At 37.2% G+C, this 23,253-nt stretch overlaps 1 protein-coding gene across 5 annotated transcripts in view; it reads right to left on the reverse strand.

Moving 5' to 3' along the window:
- The window catches only part of LOC117405462 (roundabout homolog 1-like), a 440,349-nt gene that overhangs the window by 199,613 nt on the left and 217,483 nt on the right, over nt 1-23,253 (reverse strand). Inside the window, exon 1 of one of the 5 annotated variants that reach the window (XM_059031317.1) lies at nt 2,131-3,171. The exons of the other annotated variants lie outside the window; for them this stretch is intronic. Within the exon in view, the coding sequence (XP_058887300.1) occupies nt 2,131-2,188 (58 nt within the window). The 5' untranslated portion in view covers nt 2,189-3,171. Of the gene's footprint in view, nt 1-2,130; nt 3,172-23,253 lie in introns of those variants that run through there. 5 annotated transcript variants of the gene reach the window in all.

The raw sequence follows: 23,253 nt of genomic DNA on the forward strand, positions 1-23,253 counted from the left end.
GCCTCAAAGTTTCGCCATTTCCCTAATGTTGATGAGATTTGCCTTTTGTTTATTCTGCTTTCATAAATTGGGTAAAGTGCATCCTGCTAACAAAACTGCTGTATAGAATTGAATCTACTGAATAGCTTCACCTGTATCACAGATTAGGCTAATATGTCTCCACTTTGCCAATTACCTCACATACAGTATTTGTCTTATTAGAATTCAGTATACTGTGTTCTACTAAACTTAACCTGACACAGTAGCCCATGACAAGTCATTTAAATGTCTACTGAACTGATCGAAGAAACAGACATAGTTGTATGACATAGTTGTATGGTTATAATTGCATATACCTGCAGTCAAAGGCAGAACATTGACATACTATTGTGAAAAGTACTGTGTGTAAAAACTGTCAAGATACACAACTATACTTTTGTTTAAAGCCAGGCAACATGCCTCACAAGTGTATATGGACATGTTTTCCCTACAACCAACTCTTTAATGGTAGTTATTTCGTCATGGAGCCGAAGTCCTAGAAGTAGCTTTTTATGCAAAGTGTTTGTCTTACCAGCTCAATATGAACTATAGCCATTTAGAAACACAAAACACCATCTGAAAATCCCAATACTAAGGGTCTAGCAAAAACAGGGAGAATGTTAAGGTTATTATGGTAATAAGCAACAATAAGTACAGACTAATTAAAGAGTTAAAACGCGACCAGATGCCCATTAACTTAAAAACAGTAACATCTCAAAGCTACTTAATTTAACAGTTCACGTTTTTTCCCCAAAATATTCACAAAGCAAGAGCTCCTACAAGCAACCAACAGTATTAATTGCTGGAACCGCTATACAATTAACATTAAACAGTGGTTTTAGAAATTAATGTCATTTACATACTTTTCCTTCACAACAGAGACAAAATATAATCATTATTATTACCAGTTACTAAATTACCTTTTATCTGCCTTATCGATATATTATGGGCTGATAATGTCGTTTCATGTCTAATAACCCAATAAATGGATGTAAATTGCACGTGCAGAGTACAGTGAAAGTAGTATTGCTACCTTACTTTTTTATTTTATTTATTTCACAAAACCCTACCTGTAATGTATCTCAATAATGAAACTGCGCGCTGTATGAACTGCAATAACAGAAATGCTTTTTTTTTTTTTTTTTTTTTTTTTTTTAAATTAAAAGGACAGACGATGGTTTCCATATGGCCCAGCTTGGTAAGTTTAAACTGCAGCCTGTACGCTTCTCGGAAGGAGGTGGGCGGTTGTGTGTGAAAGGTGGATACAGTTCCTGTTTTACTTTATTATGATGATGATGGTTATTATTTCATAGAAAGCAATAAATGTACATCAAAAGCAGAGTAAAGGTGTTCTCAGAAGGCCAGTATGCAATGATTATTATTATTATTATTATTATTATTATTTATTTCTTAGCAGACGCCCTTATCCAGGGCGACTTACAATTGTTACAAGATATCACATTATTTTTTTTACACATTATTTTTTACATACAATTACCCATTTCTACAGTTGGGTTTTTATTGGAGAAATTTTAGGTAAAGTACCTTGCTCAAGGGTACAACAGCAAAGTCTCCCACTGGGGATTGAACCCATGACCCTCCGGTCTGGAGTCCAGAGCCCTAACCACTCACTACTCCACACTGCTGCCCGTTGATGTATCCCAAAAATATATCGGTGCATTTAACAAGTAGCATTGGGTCCGACTATAACCAAAGGAAGTTATCATATCCTACAGCAGAAGTGAATAGTTTCCTCTCGCGTGGTCATAATAGGGTTTAATTATAGTTGCCAGTTAACATAATAATAGGAGTCGCTATTGTTTCAAATCCAGACTCCTAATTACAACTACTGCATCCTGTGTTGCACCGCTGTAAATTCAAATCAAATCAACCTCTAGTCTTATTTTAAACTAAAAAGACCACTAATTTCCTGAGCCGGACTGTGAACACTCCGATTTTACCAGAAACAATATATAACATTGATGTTTACAGTTGATAATAGTCCAATCTCTGAGTATTAAATAGACAAAATTACTTTACCTAGCTATTAGGAATTCTGATCAGAATACAATCCCATAATAATGAATGGCAAAAAGTAAGGAAAAAAAATACCTGAGCAAGTACTGAGGAATCCAAACACAAGGTAAATTCCTATAAAACGTGCAGGCATTGTTCAAAAGGTTCCTAGCAAAAAAGTAAATTTATAATCCCAAATAATCACTGCAAGCAAAACGATGCCTGGTCCTTCATAATCCTGTTTTCAGATTTTAAAACAGAAATATATCACGTGTTCTCATATGAAAAAAACGTTATGTATTATTTGAATCCGTGCTTATTTTCACTGAAACAAATATGATGACGTTTTCCAGATGCCAGTATAAAGCTGGAAGTGTTTTAAAAATCAAAATCTGTTCCTCTGTCTAAGTAAATTAATCAATTCTCAACAGTTTTTTTTCGTGAGTTGGATGGACCTCTCAATGTGAGAGTTATGGGGGAAAAAAGCTAAAAACAATCCAGTCCTGCTTACAAATAAACTGTGCATCTGAACTTGGCCCAACACGTTTAAATGGCTAAAGTCGATACCAAGTCGCTTGCCACATTATTTTTCCTGGTAATTTTGAAGTTTCTTGAACGTTTTTTTTTTTTTTTTTTCTTCCTCAGTTCAGAGATACTTTTTGCTCATACTTTAGCGCAGTTTGAACATCTTCTCAATTTAGGCTTGATTGAGCGCACACATATACTCTTCTTTCTAAGAAAAAGGGAAAATGCCAATTGAACAGATTCCCCAAAAGTGCTGTAGTATACACCTCCTTAATACAGACTTAAAATGTTAAAATCCAGACGTCAGTCCTTTCATTCTCATCAATTCTGAATGACTTTTCCCCTTGTGAGCACGAAAACTTTTCCGTCTCAGTTCAGAAACAGACGTTCAGTGCATCTGTTTTTTTTCTTCTTCGTTGCAGTTTAAAAGTTGGATTTGTGCTCAGTTGCCTAATATTTTCCCCCTGCTGAGTTATTTTATTTAATTTTTTTTATCTCAGTGTCTAACCCCCTCTGACTCACAAAGGGGAATGAAAACAAACGGCAGTTTCACAGGGTGGCTGCGAGGATTGTATAATGGTACGAGCCATTCACCCCTCTCTGATGTTAAACAATGGATTTTACCAATGATGGAACTTAACCTCTTCCATGCTGGATTGATTTAATCAATAGTCAATTCCAAAAATGTGCGTAATCATTTTAACAAGGACACGATGGAGTTTCAGAAAGCATTACTATGTAAGTTAACAACAAAACATGTAACTCCACCTTTTATGCATTTCTAACGTCAAGAACATATTTGTAACACACTTTTACAACTTCTGTAATAAAAGCGTTACAATGGTTTCTTTTTTTCTTTATTATTTCTTTCTTTATTTATTTATTTATTTATTTATTTGATAATATCATGTAACATGTAGCTACAAATATTTTATACCGGTAACTATTTATATCCACACGGGATAACAATACCTAAGTAAATCTACATAGGTCAAACCGTGGATATCGCATATCACCTACTGCAATGTAACCTAATTTTAACAAACAGCCCCCTGCCGTAACCAACTCAGTTTTCATTGAAAGTGTTTAGTTTTATGCTATCCTAATTTAACTCTACTTATGTTTTGAGTGAAAAGTCTAGTACTGTACATAAAATAATATTAGTGGTAGTGCACTGCAAATACATGTTCAACGGTTTTTGTATTTACGTTAATTCTCAAACAAGCACACAATCACTACTCTCATTAAATATGTACAGTTATTAAAAAGTATAGAGACAACAACTTTACTTTTTTTTTTTTTTCTTTAACCCGTATTTCAATCCACAGCATGGCCAGAGCTGTCAGCTGTGCTGGCAAAGAGTACTGGTCAGTGCTGGCATTTCCAACACAGCTATCTTCAAGTCTCACAGATGTGAAACGGAAACTTTGTTTATAAGCACGGTTTTTGTCATGTTGGCATTCCTAACCCCAGATACCGCATGGCCAGGAAAGATACCATCTTAATCAGCCAATTAAAATTCACTTGAAGGGCGATTAGCAATGAGCTGAAAAGCTTCTTGAGATCAAAGATTGTAATTTACTTTGCAAACTAAAGACTTACTTTTAATGAAACAATCAAATATCAATTTTCCTGACTACCAATACCTGTACTGCAGTCATCTGTTAGCCTCTTATTTACTGTTATCCACACAGCTACACCAAAATAAATGCGTGTACACACACAGTAAGCTTTACTTTTAAAAGTAAGGTTTGATTGAAATTTAAAACTGTGTACCTAGGATTAGCAATGTATTCCCAATGAAGATCAAACCTTGTATATTTTTGTTCACCTACAGATATGGCCAAACGTTTTGCATCACCCTGCATAATTAACAAATTTTGCTTCATAAAGTCGAATTAAACCTGCTGAATAATGTTACATTAACTTATTAAATTGTATACCGTTTCATAGTTTTCCATATACTTAATGAAAAACTGACACAAATTGGAAAATGTGACATTTTGAAATCTAATATGAAATACTGTACTACTATTATGGCTTCCGGTAGAATTTAGATATAATTTTGTGTCTTTGATTACATGATGTTAAATAAAATAGCAAAATTATATATATATATATATATATATATATATATATATATATATAATTTTGCTATTTTATTTAACATCATGTAATCAAAGACATATATATATAGATATATATAGATATATATATCTTTTTTTTTAAAATTATGTCTCCATTCTAAAATTCTAGGTGAGCCTTTTGGCCATAGCTGTAAATATACAAATGTATGACACTGTATGATACTGAACAAAAATTAGAAAAATCTACAAGAACACTGTCAACAGAGTGTGAGGCCACTATGGGCAGCTCAAGCCCCTTTCACACTGGCACTCCTACCTGGGTCTGGACCCAGAATCTGGCTACCCGGGTCACAATCCCACGTAGTGTTAAACCACTTAACTGGGTTGTACCCGGGTTGACCCGGGTCCCAGCAACCCATCTCAGGATGTGGGTCAAGACGCTTTGACCCGGGTTGAGCGAGACAAAATGCAGACGGACGTTTGTGAGCCGACACAATATAACAAACAGCCACGCCTGCGTGAAGGTTTCACTTCCGCAAGGAACATTTCTGTTTATTCTGTTGAGCCATATTTTTGTTGCTTGAGACACACCATGAGCCAGATTGCAGCAGGGATGAAGAAACATTTGCTCTAATCAACATTTGAGCTGACGGTTCAATCCAGAGAAGCTTGGATGGAAGCATCAGTAACAAGCTGCTTCCAGGGCATTGACACGCGCATTCTGCACTTGCCTCTGTCACCCAGGTCAACCCTGCTTTATCAAAAGCAGTGGGAAATCATGTGGCCGACCTGCATGACACCTGGTCCTGACCCGGGTAGAGCATGCCAGCGTGAAAGTGGCTTAAGACAGCACTGATTGAATGTTACGAGCCTGAAAGGTTTTTACATTTTATAAAATGAAGGGAAGTTGTATACATAACTCTGCAGCAAAGCAAAGAATGGTCCTGATGTGCAACTGGGAGAAGAAGCATTTATATATTACAGAATGTGTCAGGGACGCCACTTGTGTAACAATTTGATCAACAAATAAATGTATGTGAGGGGTGTGCCCATTTATGCAACAGTGTGTGCTACATATCACAGCTGTTCACACTGTGTAAGAGATAGCAAAGCAGTTAAGGGATTACAGTGGTTACAAAAGCCAACACATTCAAAAATAAAACAGTATTAAAATAACGCAAAAACAAGCACGACTAACCGTGTTGAGTAGAATTCTATAAATCGAATGAATGATTTAAATGTGGGTGGGATGTGAATTTCCTGAGCCTGACAATACAGTTTTACACCCTTTTGCTTGTAAAAACAAGGTTATCGCAGTTGTTGTTGAAACAAAGCCTTTAATACTGTAATACAGACATCTCTCCTGGAATTTAACATGTGGTCATTACCAAGTGCAATGCCTCCAGAAAATGCAGTAACGAAGAAGCGGGAGTGCTACAGCACCACCTTGTGCCAGTGAAAGGAAAAATACATAGGAATTCAGCACAGTTTCCACTAAGATCTTTTTTTTGTACTAAATATTTCAGTGATATATATATATATATATATATATATATATATATATATATATATATATATATATATATATATATATTATTAATAGTTAATTATCAATAGTACAAGTGATACCAATCTGATGATTTCGAAATATACAGAAAAATATCAAGTTATCTTATTAGCCATCTTTACTGAATGCAGTAGCACAAACCTGCTTCATTGTTCATTATGTTACCATTTTTACTATTGCTCTGTGTGTATCTCATGTAAAATATAGGTATTCAAATATGACTTTGACTTAACATCTATTTATGCTCTAACAAAGATCTGCCCAACCGTTTTGTTTAGAAGAGTCATTCTAACAACCTGTGGGCTCTTAGAGTCAGAAAATCACAAACACACATTAAATAAAATAAAAACATTTCCGACAGTAACCTTTAACAATTAAAGACTACTGTCAGGAATGTTTACATTTAATTTAATAAAACTAAAAAGCTGACCAAATAAGTTTTACAATATTTGTGTGCTAAACCTGTCAGTTTATTGCATTTTGATTTTGCTTTCTGCCAACAAGATTTTTCAAACCCATTAAGAGCCTAAATGGGATACTTCACCGCTAAATAGAAGAAGAAAAAAAAAACATAACATGGAGTGCAATGAGCTTTATATGGCTCATATGACCGTCTGCTTTAACATTTGACAATAGGAAACATGGATGTGAGAGATAAATGGGTTAAGTTCTCCCTCTGCTGGTGATGTCTGGTATTCTTTCTTTCTTTCTTTCTTTCTTTCTTTCTTTCTTTCTTTCTTTCTGTTTACACCTTTTAAAAACAGTCCTGTATAATGATCCAGGTTACTAGTTAAAATGTTATATTACAAAATACAGTAAGCAGACAACTGTACATTCTACATTGATGTTTAGTATTTGTTCCGAATTATAAACATGCAAAATTGTTAAGTCGCAAATAGCAGTAAAATACACAAACAGTTGGTAATATAAATATAGGTTATGAGGCCAATACAATTCCCTACCCTCAATAGTTCTGTATACTAGAAAAAAGTATACATTTCAAAAAACGTTTAACCCCCATTAATCATAACTTCTGATCTCTGATAGAGAAACTACCATTTGGCGAGTTAGGATTTCAATACCTTAGTCACGGTTTTGAAAAACATATTTTAAAAAGGGGGAAAAATAGACTTACATCATAGACATAATTTACATCAAGTTATTTCCTCATATTTCTGTAATAACATGTTAACTGTCTGTTGTCAAAAGTTGTGGATTTCATAAAACTGAAGTAATAAACTAAATATGTTCAGGAAAAGCCATATATACATTAGGCATCTTGCCAAATCAGACACACAAAGGACTCCTTTGTCAGTGTAAGTGGGAGGCCTTCATGAGTTTTCCATGCACACCAATTTTTTTCAACTTTAAGTAATACTTATCCGGAGAAAAAAGGAGTCTTTTTTATCAAATATTTGCTCAGTGATTTGCTGCAACAATTTCAGTGGATAAAATCATTACCGTGAAAATCTATCCTCTGATGGTAGTTTAAGTTCTGTAAATATTATTTTTTATTTAAGGCACTGCACACCATTCTTCTATTGGCAACCTCACAACACGACATGACATGTTTCTGGTACTGTCTGGATCAGTAAAGTGCTTCTCAAATCATACAGCAAAGGAACTTATCCATACCACACAAATGGTGCATAGGAAAGACCCCCATCTTAAACTCTCTCACCAAACAGTGCACAAGGCACACAACACTGTTTTCCATTTTGGTATTCTTAAAAAGCCAATTCATCTGTAAACAAACACTCAAACAACCTGTAATATGAAACACATTGAGCTACGGTCTTTTAAACAACAGTGGGTCCTTGACAGCGCTCTTAAAAGGCTGTCTCAAGTTTACAAGACTGTGAATTGGGACTTCTCCGACTGTTGACAAACTATAACTTTTTAACCATGTACGTGTCCCAACGATTACACACTTCCTCAGTAGTAAAGTATGTTGGTTGCTACACTACGGTTTATAGTATAGTGGAGCTGGACACCACACTGACATGTTTACTTGTTACTAGAAAACTGCTTATTCGATTGTGAAAAGTTCCTTCTTTATTGAGTGTATCAAAATCTGGAGTATTCGGAGTCTGTCTGTCAAATATTTTACCTATCTTCTTTTTCAATGATGGCTCCGATTTTGTATTTACAGCCATTAAATGCTACTCACGTGCTTGTTGAAATAACAATGAAAAACTGGCAAATTACAGTGACAAAGACACTTGACAACAGTCCATGGGCACAACAGGGGCTTAACATCATTTCCCCTCAGATAAAGCAAGTTAGCTACCATAGTTGTTTATAGTGGTGTACTAGCAGCGCTCATTTTAATACCAAGGTGGATAGAGGCTCATTGTGATAAATAGCGGATCACAATTCACTACATTTTCACAAAGATAATTTGATGGCTCTGCTCACAATATGTACAGTTTTGTTCTTTTACACCATGCCAGTTGTACAGTAGATGACACAGCAGATTAAATCACAAACCTGGGTTTGAATCAGACTCAGTTCTCTGTGGGCCCAGCTTAGACACCCTAGTGGATATAAGGTGACATCAGCACATAATTCTGCACAATTAAACACATTTGCCAGAAGTGAGTGACTAGTACAAGATTAAGCCAAACTGGACATACATTAAAACAATTACATACCAGAACTGTGAAAACAAACCTTAACAACCAAGACATGGTTCTGCTGTTAGCCTTGGTATATTTTTTTCTAAAGTCTGGTTCCTGTGAGCCTCTTCTAAAGAGCTTGGTGTGTTCCCTGTTTACATGCTCTGAAACACTGAACTATAATGGAAGATGTTATCAGATAGTTTACCCTTTTCCCCAATTTAGTAGTGTCCAATTATTTTGTTTAGCTCAGCTCTCCCCTACCACCCCTGCGCTGACTCGGGAGGGGCGAAGACGAACACACGCTGTCCTCCGAAGAGTGTGCCGTTAGCCGCCCACTTTTTTACCCACTGCAGACTCACCATGCAGCCACCCAGAGCTACAGTGTTGGAGGACAAGCCCGCAGGCGCCTGGCCAGACCACAGGGGTCGCTGGTGCGCGGTGAGCTGAGGAGCCGACTTAACCCTCCCTCCCCCAGGTGGCGCTCGGCCAATTGTGCGCCGCCCGTTGGGAGCTGGGTCGGCAAAGGAATAGTTTGGACTCGAACCGGCGACATCCATGGCTTTTAATTGGATAATTTATTACACATACTATTTTCTTTCAATTCATTGGTTCAAATTTCATTTTCAGGGATCAGGGACTAAATATTTGAAACGTGTACTAAATTTCGCGTTTTTGACCCGGGTGGCCTTCCATAGAGTACAGTAGTGATGCGTGTATTAAAATCATTAACAAAAGATGTGACTGCCTGAATACACAAGCAGCAACGTGACTTACTGCCGAGAAAAGACAAACCAAAACATTACTACCAAGCGTCATTAACTTCCTGAGAAATTCAAAGAGAAGCTTTTACAATTTCAGCATTTCTAACAAACAGTACCAGCTTGGACAGATCGGAAATGCTGATCAGACCCCTGTATTTTTCGACATGCCAAGCAATACCACAGGAAACTGGGAAAAAAACATGCATGAGTAATCACGACTGGAAATGAGAAGCAACACATAACTGTAATGCTCTGTGTGAAAGCAGGCGGACGTATGCGTAACTGAGGTTCTTTGTAAATGCATATTTATTTGATGTTTTATTTTTTCCTCAAATTGAGGGTGGGAAATTTGGGCTATATCTTAAATTCGAGGGTGTCTTAAATTCGAAGGAATACAGTAATAGATTTAACACTAACAATCTGTATCACAATTAATTACATCTGCAAAATGAACAGTATGTGCATGTCTGGGTATAGAATGTCATTTGATATCAGCACCAAAAGTGTTAATTCACAGAAGTTTGTGCTGAGAATATCCATTGTTTTTATACAGACCCATATTGTAATCATTTTTAATCCTTGATAATACAATTTGAAGCTGCTGTGTCACACAAAAAAACTACACTGTGTCACTACCTACAGCAGCAGGAGGTGAAGAGTTTAATTTGCAAGCTCCACTGCAGTTCAGAAAAGCAAAACGATCATGGAAAAATGCACATTGAATTTTACATGAAATGCCTACACAGCTAATATTTTTAAATGAGGATTTTATAAACTGTATGGAGCACACCACTATAAAGATGTGTGCCTTATGTGAACATGGCAATATCTTTATCCCAGTAGCAGCAAGAAAACAACACATGTAGAAATACTAGAAGAGACTAGTACATTTTTTGACACATATTTCTACTGCAAGTCATTGATAAATGTTTGTAGAGGCTCATTTTTTGCACGTGTTTTGTGTACAGAATTTAAAAGGAAGATCTACATTTCTTGACTTGCAATTATAATGACAGGTAGCTAAAGCATTGGTCGATACTTCTTTCATTTCATGTGCCACTTGGTCAATAAATCTAATTTTTGACAATACTATTCAAAATGTAATTTGTACCAAGCAAGACAAATGGCAGTACCATTCTGGGATATGCGCCAACACCGCATATTAGAACCTTAAACACATTTTCAAGTGGAAAAGCAGTCCAAAATATTAAATAACTCACGAGATAAATGTATATTAAATAGCTATTTTAGCTCTCAGGCCTGTAATTAAAACTCATGTAGCACTATGATGGAATAGTTATGTGTGCTTAAATAGAGTTGAAACATACAAGTCTTTGTATTATTATTAAAATAATATTTAGAATAGCATAACTGTGCCAACACTTCAACCAATTCCACGTGTGCTGTAATAACAAAAAATATAGTCTTAGTCCCAGACTCTCACAGTAACAAAACAGTAACGCCAAAAAAGCATATATACAGACGTGCTCAAATTTGTTGGTACCCTTACAGCTTATTGAAATAATGCTTCATTCCTCCTGAAACGTGATGAAATTAAAAGCTATTTTATCATGTATACTTGCATGCCTTTGGTATGTCATAGAATAAAGCAAAGAAGCTGTGAAAAGAGATGAATTATTGCTTATTCTACAAAGATATTCTAAAATGGCCTGGACACATTTGTTGGTACCCCTTAGAAAAGATAATAAATAATTGGATTATAGTGATATTTCAAACTAATTAGTTTCTTTAATTAGTATCACCAATCTTGTAATCATAAGTCATTCAGCCTATTTAAATGGAGAAAAGTAGTCACTGTGCTGTTTGGTATCATTGTGTGCACCACACTGAACATGGACCAGAGAAAGCAAAGGAGAGAGTTGTCTGAGGAGATCAGAAAGAAAATAATAGACAAGCATGGTAAAGGTAAAGGCTACAAGACCATCTCCAAGCAGCATGATGTTCCTGTGACAACAGTTGCAAATATTATTAAGAAGTTTAAGGTCCATGGAACTGTAGCCAACCTCCCTGGGCGCGGCCGCAAGAGGAAAATCGACCCCAGAGTGAACAGAAGGATAGTGCGAATGGTAGAAAAAGAACCAAGGATAACTGCCAAAGAGATACAAGCTGAATTCCAAGGTGAAGGTACGTCAGTTTCTGATCGCACCATCCGTCACTTTTTGAGCGAAAGTGGGCTCCATGGAAGAAGACCCAGGAGGACTCCACTTTTGACAGAAAAACATAAAAAAGCCAGACTGGAATTTGCTAAAATGCATATTGACAAGCCACAATCCTTCTGGGAGAATGTCCTTTGGACAGATGAGTCAAAACTGGAGCTTTTTGGCAATTCACATCAGCTCTATGTTCACAGACGAAAAAATGAAGCTTTCAAAGAAAAGAACACCATACCTACAGTGAAACATGGAGGAGGCTCGGTTATGTTTTGGGGCTGCTTTGCTGCGCCTGGCACAGGGTGCCTTGAATCTGTGCAGGGCACAATGAAATCTCAAGACTATCAAGGCATTCTGGAGCGAAACGTACTGCCCAGTGTCAGAAAGCTCTGTCTCAGTCGCAGGTCATGGGTCCTCCAACAGGATAATGACCCAAAACACACAGCTAAAAGCACCCAAGAATGGATAAGAACAAAACATTGGACTATTCTGAAGTGGCCTTCTATGAGTCCTGATCTGAATCCTATCGAACATCTATGGAAAGAGCTGAAACTTGCAGTCTGGAGAAGGCACCCATCAAACCTGAGACAGCTGGAGCAGTTTGCTCAGGAAGAGTGGGCCAAACTACCTGTTAACAGGTGCAGAAGTCTCATTGAGAGCTACAGAAAACGTTTGATTGCAGTGATTGCCCCTAAAGGTTGTGCAACAAAATATTAGGTTAGCGGTCCCATCATTTTTGTCCATGCCATTTTCATTTGTTTTCTTATTTACAATATTATGTTGAATAAAAAATCAAAAGCAAAGTCTGATTTCTATTAAATATGGAATAAACAATGGTTGATGCCAATTACTTTTGTCAGTTTCAAGTTATTTCAGAGAAAATTGTGCATTCTTTGTTTTTTGTGGAGGGGTACCAACAAATTTGAGCACATCTGTATATATATATATATATATATATATATATATATATATATATATATATATATATATATATATATAGATAGATAGATAGATAGATAGATAGATAGATATAGCTATATAATCTTGTTTAGCCTAAATTTGCATGGTAGAAAATTACTTTAAAAACCATCATGAAATGCTTTCAAATATGATTAGGTTGTGATCCATAATGCTACGATTGATTGATATTTAAAACACTTGCACCTTTTTACTGTTTTAATTAAAATAGTTATAATATTTGGATGTCAGCCTTACAATAACAAACCCACTGTGGAGATACTCTATTTAAAAATGAGTATAAACAGGTATTGGTAGGTATAAGCACGCTACCAAGCACCTTTTCCAACCAGGGCCGTTTTTAGTACTATTTTATTTTGACAGAAAAAACTCCTGTTGCACATGATTTAATAGAAAACTATCATTCTCATTGATGTTATTATAAATGTTTACTTATTTATGTGTTTATTTGTTTAGTGTGTCTGCATTACTAACAGCTCATGTTAAGAAACCAAAGGTTGTAGAAATTCAGAAAACTTACGGACATGTGGATATTCACATTTGAGACCTCTGCTGCCAAAGGCTTTTAAAGGCACATGAACCAGCTGGTTCCCAAGCAGAGATGCTGCAGAGCGCCGGTTCCCAAGCGGAGATGCTGCGGAGCGCCGGTTCCCAAGCGGAGATGCTGCGGAGCGCCGGTTCCCAAGCGGAGATGCTGCGGAGCGCCGGTTCCCAAGCGGAGATGCTGCAGAGCGCCGGTTCCCAAGCAGAGATGCTACAGAGCGTTTACACCAGTGCAGTTGCAAAATTTGTGGCCCCTTACCATGAAAGGTTTTGTGAGCCACAACAACCCCAAGCAGCATCTGAAGAACGAAAATGTTCCCCACAATCTGCATTTCACTCGAAGTTCCAGTCCATAGTTACAATGTCCAATTGCAACACTGATTACCAGCGTCTTTAGAGAAAAGCAACAACATTTCCTGAGCTGGAGACCATCTCCTTCAACCATATCTAAGTACTGCCAGTTGGCTGTGCAGCTATCATAATCCCTTTGCACCATGGCAAAGGAAAAATACAACGTTCTTTATGGGCTCTGTAGAAAGGCTCATGATAAAGACACAGAATTCTCTTAAATATTCAAAGCAAGTGTTGCTTTTTTTAATGAAATGAAACCTTGAAGGCACCATGCTGATATCCTTATTGAAGACACACAGGGTCTATACAAATCCACCATTTACCAAAGTAGAGGTGATGGAACCCACATTGTTGCTCCCTGACTAATGCTATTTAATGGTTTCCATTCACATCACACTGTCTTATACAATCTTAGAAAGCAAAAACAAAGACAATTGACTGTGTTTTGCTGGAGGGGCTATTTGTTTAGTACTGTTTTATTTAGTTCTTTCGGGGTAAATATGATTAGGAACATATCAGCTGAAGCGTGACGCTCTGACTCCAAAATACTAGTAGCGCTTGAATAGGAAAGTAAAGGAAAGGCATCAGTGTGTGAATACATTTGAATCCATTTCCAAACTCATGCCAGTATGATATTATGTTACATGCTGGACAGACCTGTGGACCAACTGAAAACAATGAACTGAGATTTGTTTACCTTTAATGCTAAACATTGTATATGTATTACAATAAACATATTGTTACTAGTCATCCTGTCTTTAGTGGCCTCGCTTTGCTCACCTTATGGATGTATTGCCTATGTGCTGGCCTACATAAAAAGAAAACCCCTTTCTCTAAATACAGTACATTGGTATCCCTAAGATAACTGACCCCTCTTCAAAAACAGGCAAAAGATGTAGTGATAAACCAAATGTTATCTATTTACTACCAATCTAGAACAGCTGGATGGGATGTGTGTTTGTTTCTGCAGTGGCGACATACATTAAAAGATTGATATTACACCCAATGCTAAAGAAAGACTGGTATGAAAGTTATTATCTTAGACTATCTTGCATTTTTAAGAATGAATTCAAAAGCAGTCACTAATGAGAGAATGTAAGTCAGATCAGTTTTAATGGTTACAGTACAGTAATTACTAAATGACAGAAAAAGATATAAAATGCCATCAGCATTTCTAGTTCCTCTTTATTTTACTTAAATACTATTTAAGCTGTTCCACCTGCCCACACATTGCAATAAAAGTCTAGTTGTGTTTAATGTTGAGTAAACACACACTTTAAAATGTGAGTCTGTTGTCTGTACAGTGAACAACACAAGAACCCAATCTATTTTCTAAAGGGCATGTTTGTTGTCTTTGGAAGCTGTTCCCACACTGCTCTGACAGCAAGTGGCTATGTTGGTAAAGTGCTCTGTAAAAGCCCCCCAAAACATTTATGTTCCGGCACGGTGGAGGGTGCAGTAAGAGTTGCCGCTCGAAAGAGATAGCTGGTTGAATGCACAATGCACAGCTTTGTCAGCTTGTTGGGGTTCTGTTTCAGGAGCAGGCCACTTAATCTACCCCCTTGTTTGCCCTAGGGATTGAAACTGTTTTAATGTGCCCTTTTTTGAGAGTCTGTGAACTGTAGAAGATGTGTTGGTAACAAGTTTTTTTGGGCTTGCCTCATTGCAGGCTTCAGCAGATACTGGAGAAGGGTGATGCTCAGCTGACAAGCACAACGGGGACCTGTAACTGTTTAAAGCCCTGCCCTGACTGGGTTTGTAGAGCTCCCCAGTGAGATGCCTCATTTTATAGGCTCACTGATGAGAAAGGACTGCCTGTTGTCGTACGGTGAAGTACTTGTTTGTGGTTCAATATGTAAATACCACTTAATAATGTTGATTTAATAAGCAGAGGCTAATTTCCACTGGAGTCTTTTGAACTCTTTATTAGAAATAAACAGATTTGATTTCTAATTTAAGGCCTTTTAAAGTATGGGTAGGTACCTCCGGGTGTTTTTTTGGGTTGAAAAAAATAATATGCTTAACATTTTGACAATGACCCTCAGGAAGTCTCACACATGTATTGATTCTTTTCCTGAATGGTTGTATGGTTTTGAATATGTGAATGTGCTGCTGCTCCTACTTGGAGGTGAAGTAATAGTATAATACATTGTAGCTCAATGCAATTGCTGAGTAAAACAGTGGACTACTTTAGAATTCTTTCACAAATATATTTGTCATAACTTAAGAATATATATAGCAATATATTCAGGAACTCAAATCAAACCAATACATTAAAAGTCATTTTCTCTTGGTTAACTCTGAAATACTAGGAGCAGCTTTGAGAAATAAAGATTGTCTCCAGCCGGCAAAGTGGTGCTTGATGTCGTATTCTCTAAAGAATTGATCCTCCTTTAAGATAAAATGGAAAACAAAACATGCGATAAACAGGCAGCATTTTTTATGCCTGCTTGCGTTTGCTGAATACATTTGCATTTGTTCAGCAATTTCCTTTCTATTGAGACAAATTAAATATGCATTGGCCCATTATAAGTGAGGACATCAAGTCATTGTGTTGCCCAACTAACTGAAAAACAGTTAGTTTTGTGCTATGGCTTAATACAGTACTATGCTTTTTTTTTATACCATGAAGGTTGAATGTTTTGTGAATTGCATTTAGATAACAGTATTTTTTTAAAGGGTGTGGGTTTGCTTCTCTTACTGAGAGAACTGTTTTTAGCTACTGCAAACAAAGGACTAACATTGGTTGACATTGTGAAAGGACATTTCAAAATTGGTTGAAATTACATATCAGCATTTTACCCGTAACTCAGCACAAAACACCATTTTTTTTTATTGTGGAGCAATGTGTGAGTTTTAATGGTTTTTTTAAAAATAAAGAGCAACCGTTATCAAATTATCTTCATAACAAGGCAGTCGCCAATGGTTGCAAAAGGTCAGCTACCGTGTTTTTCCATTGCTAGAATGGTACAGTACAGTACCTCAGTGGTATAATATTCATAGTTTGACATTTTCGACAATATATCACAGTGGTGTGAATCAATACACACTACACACTATCAGTACCAAGTCATCAGGACTGTCATGGATTGTTTGTAATCATGTGCTGTCAGCGTTTGTTCAGGGTAATATTGTGGTGTTCTACTGGTATTCCAATGGTATATATTTTTAAAACTTTATAGTAAGTGTTTAAATAATGAATAAAATGTCAGAAGGGGGGGGGGGGTTAGGGTTGGTGTATTCTGGTGGTGCTATTGAGGTCAAAATTTTGTAATTTGGTACTCCTTTCCAGTAAAATGTATCACATTGTGATGTCAGCCAGTATTATTTTGTAAATAAACATAAACCACTAAGACTGACTGGAAATTAAGATAATGATAGATTTATTTGCAGAATGTTTTGGGCTTCTGTCAGACAGTACAGTTTTTTTAAACAACAGAGGTCAGACAAGGTCAAACTTTAACAGACATTTCAACACTACAGAGCTTTGTTAAAAAATACATTTGAAATGCAATATCAGGCCTCAGAACCAGTGACTTAGGCCATGTGTCATTTACATTTAAAATCTGTTTCCACCAAAGCATGGCTAGGTGTTTTCTAAGGTCTAATGAAGTTGTCAGGTTGAATTTTGTGGTGGGGACACAGGCTATTATTTACACAACATGATTCTGCTAAATTAAAGTTTTACTTCATTGCTATACTTACAGAAGCTCAGATTTAAATTATAGTCAAACAGATATGTGGGAAGGACGATAATAATGCAAACCATGCCATCTCCTGGCTAAGGGCTAACATGTCAAACACCAGCATTTATTATTTAAATGTTTACGCGCACATACGTTTCTTGAGAAAATCCGCTCAGAAGAATCAAATCTAATTTATACATGTTACATTCTAGTTTAAAAGACAACTTTGTTTAAGCCCAGAACAATTTTATAACAGTACATTTGTTTTTGTTTACAGTTTGTTGTACCATTTTTTAGACCTTCATACATTATTTTCAAAACAACAAAGTTACTCCATGCATTAATTTACAGACTTCAAGGAACAGCATGCTTTTAAAATAATTTTAATATGCAATGTCATATAGGTCTATGTGGCAAGGTGCCCGCCCTTTTATTATTTATGTGTTGTTGTTGTTGTTATTGTTATTATTATATTAAATTGTATTTGTGTGTGGAAGAACGAAAGCCGTCTGACATTATTATTTATTATTTGAGACCGTTGAAAAGCCGGTCTCGTACAATGTGTTTGGCATGGATGGGGTTGAATCCCCCATCCTAAGTAGCTCGTGGGAGTGTGGCTGGAGCCTTAATAAGGTAATTATTTAATGGGTAATTAAGGCTCCAGCCACAGCGAACAAGGTACTTGTCTTTGATAAGAAGAATTATAATTGTTTGAGTTATATTTACTTTGGCCAATGTGCCCTTTTCTTTTGTTGTGTTTTGTTTAAATCTTTGCTTTATTATTTAATAAATATTCTGCTTTGGCAGTTTCAGCCCTGTATCATTTGTGTTTGTGCTGCTTCCTGAACCTGGCGTCACCACCCACACGCACCACTAAAGCCATCCATGACAGTCCACCAGAGGGAGAAATGTCAGTATTAGCTGGTGTTTCTTCATGGTGCTTCTCTTGTGAGGCACTGAAGCTTTCTAAGAGAGAGGGGGAACCATGGTAACGCATCATTCTGAGACTTTTCTCAATATGAGCCAGAGAGCAACACAATTGAATTAAAATGAGCAAACAAATGGTATGGACCTTTAGTGTAAAAGGACTACAGTATAATTATAGAGCATTTAAAATGCCCCAACATGCATTTGTCTTTAATGTTTTTTAGTGGGTAATCTAAAATTCATGATGTATCATAATTCAGCAAAACTAATGCAGATGTACATCCCTTACCAAAATGTAATGAACACTGCTACTTTAAAATGCAAGTTGAAATACTTATATCTGACATTGTTCCATCCACTGCACCTATGATACCAGTCTAATAATACGTTAGTAAGATTTTAACAAATGGCTAAATAGGACAACAGGCAAACCTTTACATTTTGTATAAATAGCTAAGGGCATTTTTTAAGTCTGCTGTAAATTACAAAAGAAAATATTTTACAATACTATATTTTATTCTTCTAAAATGTACAAATTTGCTCTACGTATAAAAGTAAGATGAATGATATTCCTAGATGGATGGAAAAAAACATGTAAAAATAAAGTGATAATAGTCTAAGGAAATGTTGGCAAGGGATTAATAATACATAGACCCTGCTTAATGAGAACAGCATTCTTTTTATCAAACAAGCTGCCAAAAAGGTCTATTGTGATAAACAAATTATTTGGTCATGTTGACTTCCCCGCATGCCAAAAAGAAAGCAGGTGGTGTACATATTACTATACGGTACTTGTTTATGCTAAGCATAAAAGCATAGAGAAGTATGAAAAAGCCTCAATGGTAAAGTACACAGAATCCATAGTAACAAAAAAGCAAGCCAACTTCAGACTCACCATGCAAGCCAACTTCAGACTCACCATGCACTGACAAAGGCTTGATAGCCGCAATGTGCTATTTTATCTTTTTTCTTTTGTCGTCTGCCTAACCATGTTTTAAACAAAAATAAAAATATCCTTTTTAAGGAGTGCTGACTTGTTCCATTTTCATTTGATTTAAGTTTCAGCACCCATTGAGAACTTTAGTGAAATTGAGTTGAGCGTGCTTGTTACAAACTTTTTCATATTGAAACCTTTGCAGGGCGACATTAAATATCTTAAGTCACTTTTGCTCACTACTAAACATTACCAAAATATAACTAATGTGGCCAACAAGGTATAAAACTTGACAGGGTATGACTGTGAGTGAACGACTACCGTAAAACCTGTGCAATCCAGCGTTGGGACCTGGAAAATTGTGCTGGATTACAGGGGTACCGTAAAAAATCTAATACTGTACCTAAAAAAAAGATAAAATGACAAAACCATTTGAATGCTTTAAGAAAAACAGTATAATAAACACAATAATACCTCAACAAAATCTTAACTTGTTATTAAACCATTCCCATAGGAAGGTGCTCACTTGTTCGTACCTGCATGTGAGATTCAAACATTTTCTGCTGGCATTGAGGTTTTCTCTGTGTTGCTTTTAAGTGGGAGTATTTTATTTTCAGAATATCTGAAAGGGTTTGCCTTGCAATTTTGAATTTTTCACTTAGCTCTTTTTGTGTTGGTTTTGGTAAACATTCAGCTTTTTTGATAAGCGTAGATTTTTGTTCAAGAGATATGCTTGCTGTGCAAACATTTAGACATTTATTTGCTGTTCAACAACTGCGCAATTGAGAATAGCGCCGGCAGGACATGTGAGTAAAGTATGTATATGCAAATTATATATATATATATATATATATATATATATATATATATATATATATATAGTGTGAGACAGCAGAGAGGGGGTTAAAACCTCTCTGCAGTAAAAACATGTGCGGAATGCACATTTGTTTTGTTTAATTGTTTTCTGTTAATTGTTTTATTGTTAATTATCACCTGCACCTGGCTATGATTGTAAATTAGAGCCAGGTGCAGGGTTTATAAGGAGAGTAGCCAGTCTGCTCTGGGCTGCTGAGTAGAAGGAGGCAGGAAGAGGTACTCTGCTTCCCAGCAGTCCAGAGCAGACTGGCTACTCTCCTTATAAACCCTGCACCTGGCTCTAATTTACAATCATAGCCAGGTGCAGGTGATAATTAACAATAAACAATTAACAGAAAACAATTAAACAAAACAAATGTGCATTCCGCACATGTTTTTACTGCAGAGAGGTTTTAACCCCCTCTCTGCTGTCTCACACTATATATATATATATATATATATATATATATATATATATATATATATATATATATATATATATATATATATATACAGCTCTGGAAAAAATTAAGAGACCACTGCAAAATTAACAGTTTCTCTAGTTTTACTATTTATAGGTATGTGTTTGGGTAAAATGAACATTTTTGTTTTATTCTATAAACTACTGACAACATTTCTCCCAAAATCAAGACCCTGTCATGGCCAGCCCAATCTCCAGACCTGAACCCCACTGAAAACCTGGAATGTGATCAAGAGGAAGATGGATGGTCACAAGCCATCAAACAAAGCTGAGCTGCTTGAATTTTTGCGCCAGGAGTGGCATAAAGTCACCCAACATCAATGTGAAAGACTGGTGGAGAGCATGCCAAGACGCATGAAAGCTGTGCTTGAAAATCAGGGTTATTCCACCAAATATTGATTTCTGAACTCTTCCTAAGTTAAAACGTTAGTATTGTGTTGTTTAAAAATGAATATGAACTTATTTTCTTTGCATTATTCAAGGTCTGACAACACTGCATCTTTTTTGTTATTTTGACCAGTTGTCATTTTCTGCAAATAAATGCTCTAAATGACAATATTTTTATTTGGAATTTGGGAGAAATGTTGTCAGTAGTTTATAGAATAAAACTAAAATGTTCATTTTACCCAAACACATACCTATAAATAGTAAAACCAGAGAAACTGATAATTTTGCAGTGGTCTCTTAATTTTTTCCAGAGCTGTATATATATATATATATATATATATATATATATATATATATACACAAAGCTACCGTCCCGTCTCCCTCCTACCCTTCCTCTCCAAAACCCTTGAGCGGACTGTACACTGCCAGCTCTCTGCTTTCCTGTCCAACCACTCTCTGCTCGATCCTCTCCAATCTGGCTTCCGTTCTGCTCACTCCACTGAAACCGCCCTCCTGTCTGTCACCAACTCACTAAAGTCTGCCTGAGCTGCCTCTCTCTCCTCTGTCCTAATTCTCCTCGACCTCTCTGCTTCCTTTGACACTGTTGATCACTCTATCCTACTATCCTCTCTTGCTGACCTGGGAATCTCTGGAACTGCGCTAACCTGGTTCTCCTCCTACCTCTCCAACTGCACTTACCAGGTAACCTGGCGTGGAGCAACCTCCACAACTCGCCCTCAACAGGAGTCCCCCAAGGGTCAGTCTTTTGTTCCTCTCCTGTTCTCTCTCTACACCCGCTCCCTGGGCCCCCTCATCGCATCCTATGGTTTCTCATACCATTTCTATGCTGATGATGCTCAGATTTTCCTCTCCTTCCCCACCTCTGACTCCACCATCCCCTCCCGTATCTCTACCTGTCTGTCTGCTATCTCCTCCAGGATGCACTTGCATCATCTCAAACTCAACCTCTCTAATTCTGACCTCCTTTTCTTTCCCTCCTCCTCCTCCCCCTCCTCTGATCTCTCTATCTCTGTTCCTCTGGAATCTACCGCACTCTCTCCCTCTTCCTCCGCTAAGAACCTCGGAGTCACCCTGGACCCCTGCCTCTCTTATTCCCAGCACATCTCCACTCTGGCACGCACTTGGCGATTCTTCCTGAGCAACATCCGAAGAATCCGACCCTTCCTCACCAACTACGCCACCCAGCTCCTGGTCCAGGCCTTGGTACTCTCCCGCCTAGACTACTTCAACTCCCTCCTGGCTGGCCTCCCTGCGTCCGCCACCCGTCCGCTCCAGCTCATCCAGAACTCCGCTGCCTGCCTGGTGTTCTCTCTGCCTCGCTTCTCCCACGCAACTCCACTGCTCCGCTCACTCCACTGGCTCCCGATCACTGCTCGCATCCAGTTCAAGACTCTTGTACTAGCCTACAGATGCCTTGACCAGACTGCACCCAGCTACCTCCAGACCCTCATCTCTCCCTAAACCCCCACTCGACCTCTCCGCTCCGCCTGCACTAGAAGACTGGCTCTACCTCCTCTACGCTCCCCTGCCTCCAGAGCCCGCTCCTTTTCCACCCTCGCCCCGCAGTGGTGGAATGACCTTCCTACAGATGTCAGGACTGCCCAGTCTCTGACCACATTCCGGCGCCTCCTCAAGACTCACCTCTTCAGAAAGCACCTGTAGAACTCCTGTTCTTCGCCTGGGACACTTATCACCCTTCCTTAAATGCGCTTTACTTGCTCTTATCTGCCCCCTATTTTACTGCATTTAATCCTGTACATCAGAGTACTGTAATCTGCCAAGTGTTTAATCTGTAGTATTTTGTATTTAATCATATCCTGATGTAACTATCACTAACACTTATCTGCTGTATCATTGAATTGTATTTTGTCACACTTGTACTTGCTTAAACCAAAGTCATTGTATTTATCTTGCTCCTAACTGTGATACTTGAAATGTATTTGCTTTCGATTGTAAGTTGCCCTGGATAAGGGCGTCTGCTAAGAAATAAATAATAATAATAATAATAATAATAATAATAATATATATATATATAGTGCCTTGCATAAGTATTCACCCCCCTTGGACTTGTCCACATTTTGTAGTGTTACAACCTGAAATTAAAATGGATTTAAATTAGGATTTTTTGTCACTGATCTACACAAAATAGTCCATAATGTCGAAGTGGGGAAAAAAATCTACATATTTTTCACAATTATTTACAAATAAAAAACTGAAAAGTCTTGATTGCATAAGTATTCACCCCCTTTGCTGTGACACCCCTAAATAAGTTCTGGTGCAACGAATTGCCTTCAGAAGTCACATAATTAGTTGAATGGAGTCCA

This window comes from Acipenser ruthenus, chromosome 9 (assembly GCF_902713425.1).
Source record: "Acipenser ruthenus chromosome 9, fAciRut3.2 maternal haplotype, whole genome shotgun sequence".
NCBI classification, from domain to species: domain Eukaryota; kingdom Metazoa; phylum Chordata; class Actinopteri; order Acipenseriformes; family Acipenseridae; genus Acipenser; species Acipenser ruthenus.